Source organism: Halyomorpha halys, unplaced genomic scaffold (genome assembly GCF_000696795.3).
Source record: "Halyomorpha halys isolate HHAL.00 unplaced genomic scaffold, Hhal_1.1 Scaffold1951.1, whole genome shotgun sequence".
NCBI classification, from domain to species: domain Eukaryota; kingdom Metazoa; phylum Arthropoda; class Insecta; order Hemiptera; family Pentatomidae; genus Halyomorpha; species Halyomorpha halys.
This window is the reverse complement of record NW_027111805.1, coordinates 26,036-29,854: the sequence shown is the minus strand read 5'-3', so window position 1 is coordinate 29,854 and position 3,819 is coordinate 26,036. Positions and strand designations below refer to the sequence as shown.

Below are 3,819 nucleotides of genomic sequence, written 5' to 3'. Positions count from 1 at the left end.
AATTTTTTATTTTATAAAATTATAAATCCTACAATTATTATGCCAATACAGTCCTGCAAGAACTCGGGCCTCCTCCACCACAGCCACACGGTCTCTTGCTTTCTCTTCTCATCTGTAAACATTCAAAAGCTTCAAATCCTCCTCCACATCATCTAGCCATCTAATCCAGGGATGTCCTCTTTTCTGTTTTCTATCTCCTTTGCCATAAACCATCTTTTTGGGTATCCTTTTATCGGACATCCTCTCAGCAAGTCCTAGCCATCTTATTCTTGCTGTTTGGATTAAAGCCACGATTGTTCCCTGAACAGATCTATCAGCTCATCATTCCTTCTTCTTCTTCAAACTTCATTCTCCGAGACTCCTCCCCATATCCTTCTCAATACCTTTCTCTCCTATTAGTTGAGCATCTATTTTGCTTTCCTTATCAAGGGCCATGTTTCTCCCCCACAGATCACGACTGGTCTGAGGATGGTTTTGTAAATGACCACTCTCATACTTTTAGAGGGAGCTCAAAACTTCAATATTTTCTGCAGTGAAAAATAATATCTATTTCCTGCTGCTATCCTGCTCTCTATTCTGCTCTCTACTTTGTTGTCATCTGTAACCAGGTTTCCCTGGTACATAACTAGCTTACAGAACTGAAACTATGGTCTCTAAACGTCAATTTGCTATTCTCTTCCTTATCCTTTATTGAGCTTTTCATTTGCACTGTCTTGTCTTCATTCACCTTAAGGACCAATTCATGTGCTGCTTCTTCGAACTCCTGGAATGTTTCTTTTAGTGCTGCTCGAGTTCTTGTGGTAATGACTACATCATCTGCATATGCTAAATGTTAGGACAGTTGATTCTAAATGGTCCCTCCTGGATTAGTTCTGATTGAATGATTAGCTAATTATAATGCTATATTAAAAAGAAGAGGAGCTAGAGGATCCTCTGTCTCAAGCCATTTTCCACACAAATTTCCTGGGACAGCAAATTTCCTAGCTTAACTCAGCAGGTAGAGTTCATTAGTGTCATTTTTACCAGCCTGACTAGTTTTTTCAGTATACCTACCTTTACCATAGCTTTTAAAAAGTCGCATTCTATCCACACTGTCAAAAGCTTGTTTAAAGTCCACGAATAGCAGATGTAGGTCTATACCACCCTATACTAGAATTTAAATAAAGTTTTTGAGTTTTTTACTTTTAAAAATATGAGAATTTAATCACCTATTACGCATACTCCTCAAAGTATGGGCCAATATTATCAATGAACAGTTAATAATGAAAATCACCTAAAATTCAATAATTTGATCAATTCTATTACAGTTTACCAAAAATATGATAATCAGAGGATGTGTTGTGGATCAGGGAGGGTTTTATAACAATAGAACAAAGAGTAAGTGTTGCACTATTGGATGCAACAAGGAAACAGGCCTTAGACAAAGGAAAACAACCAAGCTGCCCCCTTGGCCTGAAGCAGAGATGTTTTATTCATAGTTATATTTACAAATTGTTTAGGTTACAAAGAGACAATTTTAATTTAAAGTAAAATAATAATACTAATTTTCTACAATAAGTCTGGACTTAAATTTGGTGAAATAAAAGGTCAAAATTCAAATCTTTGATCAATATGTTTGATAGAACTTTTGGAATTGTATTGCTATAAAAGTAATATTTTTAAAATTTATTATTATTAATTTTTTTGTTTGGCTCAAGTAGAGTGTTTTAAAACTAAAATTAATTGTAAGAGGTATAACCTAGAAGAGGATTGTTCAAATATAATTGCAGGATTAGTTTGTTAAACAAAAATATTTTTTTTCTGACAATGAGTAAAGCAGCTCCATCAGAGAAAATTCAATGTTTCCAAATGTGAGAGTTGATAAAGTAAAATCACTTCTTGTCTCAGTTGAAAGTTTCTAAATTTTACAAAATTTGCATAAATTTATATATCAATAACAAAATTAATAAAGAAAAATGATAGCACAGCATTAAATAATTCTTTGATAAGAGGAACCTAAGCTTGGAAGAGAGAAGAGACCGGTATGATACTTGGAGGTGGCAGCATAAGAAAAAAATTTATTCCATGATACGATAAAGAAGAATATATTATGAATATAATGAAGTATGATAGGATGGTTACAGGTGCTGGTTTAACTAAATAAATAATATCCTACCTTTTTTATATAACACATCCCATTAGAATATCCTTATGGGAAGTCATCACATGGAAAATATTGATATAGAGAAAAATTATTACCTTTTCCACAACTGTTCGCACTAGCCATATGGCAGGCATTGGTAAATATTTTTTCTTGTTTGCATCCATTCTGTATTTGTGTTCCGCATACTGGATCCCAAACTGTGGAGCATTTGTACATAATACATGGTTTAGTCTCATGAGAAGAACACAAGATAGCCAAACCTAAACAGAAAAATCGACTGTAAGCTGCTATTTAAACTTCTTAAGAAAAATAAATGCAAAGTTATGGAATAATATATATTTTTTTAACTCATTAAATACTTTTAAACAAAAAATAAAAATTATAAGTTGATTTTTAATTATATACTATTTAATTATTTTATCTGTGATATTGATATTTCAAATTGATTATTAATATTACTTTGTTTGTTGTTTCTATATTTGTTTTAATATTACTTTTAAGTGAATTTATTCCTAAGATACTACCATAGAATACTATTACTTTCTCTGTTATGGCCCTACTACATTGTCTCAAAGCTAGCAGGGTTATCCCAAAATCCAGTCTATGGTGTAATATATGAAATATGTCAAATACAAAATAACATTTTTTTGATGACATGAATGACCTCTCCTACATTTTAGACAGAAACTTCAACTCATCTGAAATTCTCCCAACTTACCTGGAATTTTATCCTTCCTCTCATGAAGCCAACTCAAATGGAGTCTAAAATTCAAAGTTCAATTTGTTGGTTAAGTTATTTATTCTTTCATAGATGTTATGTTATATTTATAAATCTGTTACGTATTGAAGGAAAGTTAATAATCAAGATCTTGTTTAATTTCATGATTGAAAAAAGTGATATAGAAAAAGAAAAATCTATCTGTAATTAATATTTATCTAAACTGCAGAATCATTAAAACAAATTTATTATACAGACTGCCTTTATGCATTCATCATGATTTTAAAATTTAATTGTGAAATGGTATATGGTACTACAATCAAATAAAAACAAAAATAATTTAGTTGATATATATTTTTCCAGTATAAACATGATTTTTTAATTAAAATATTTATTATATGGCTAACTGAACCCAGTCGAACAACAAAGGACCAACTAATATTTTTATGATATTGATATTTATAAACCATAAAGATAATTTTTTCATACCAAACAAAAACCAAGTGCATAGCTTTTCGGTATATCACTGTTTGATTTACAATATATTATATATATTATAATATTATAAATATATTGGATTGTAAAATAAGTTCATAGCATTTTTAATGGTGATTTCAATAAAAACTTCAGATTCTTGTAAATATTTTTAATTAATTATATATGACCCATTTCGATCTACCGAAATTTCCGGTTCTGAACCGAGCTAACCACTTATGGACGGTGCTTTCTCCTACACTGCAAATTTTGTTAACTGTCTGTGCAGCGGATTTTCCCTTCCAGAAATAAAAAAATCATTAAATGATGAAAATGAATTTTTTTCTCTTCCAATTTGATCAAGGAAAATACCACTTAAAGATAAGGAATCTCGGTTGAAACTGATGCATAATAGCACCTTAACTAATCCTTTTTTAGAATATATAAGCATTATTGACCAAGTATACATGATTTATATATATAT

The 3,819-nt window shown here is 30.6% G+C and overlaps 1 protein-coding gene across 3 annotated transcripts in view; it reads right to left on the bottom strand.

Annotated features, from left to right (window-relative positions):
* LOC106690896 (uncharacterized) overlaps positions 1-3,819 on the bottom strand; it is a 14,016-nt gene that overhangs the window by 261 nt on the left and 9,936 nt on the right. For all 3 annotated transcript variants that reach the window (XR_001344686.3, XR_010844036.1, XM_014436488.3), the window contains one exon: positions 2,239-2,403. Coding sequence is in view for 1 of the 3 variants with exons in the window: in XM_014436488.3 (XP_014291974.1) it covers positions 2,239-2,403 (165 nt within the window). In the remaining 2 variants the exon portion in view is untranslated. The remainder of the gene's footprint in view (positions 1-2,238; positions 2,404-3,819) is intronic.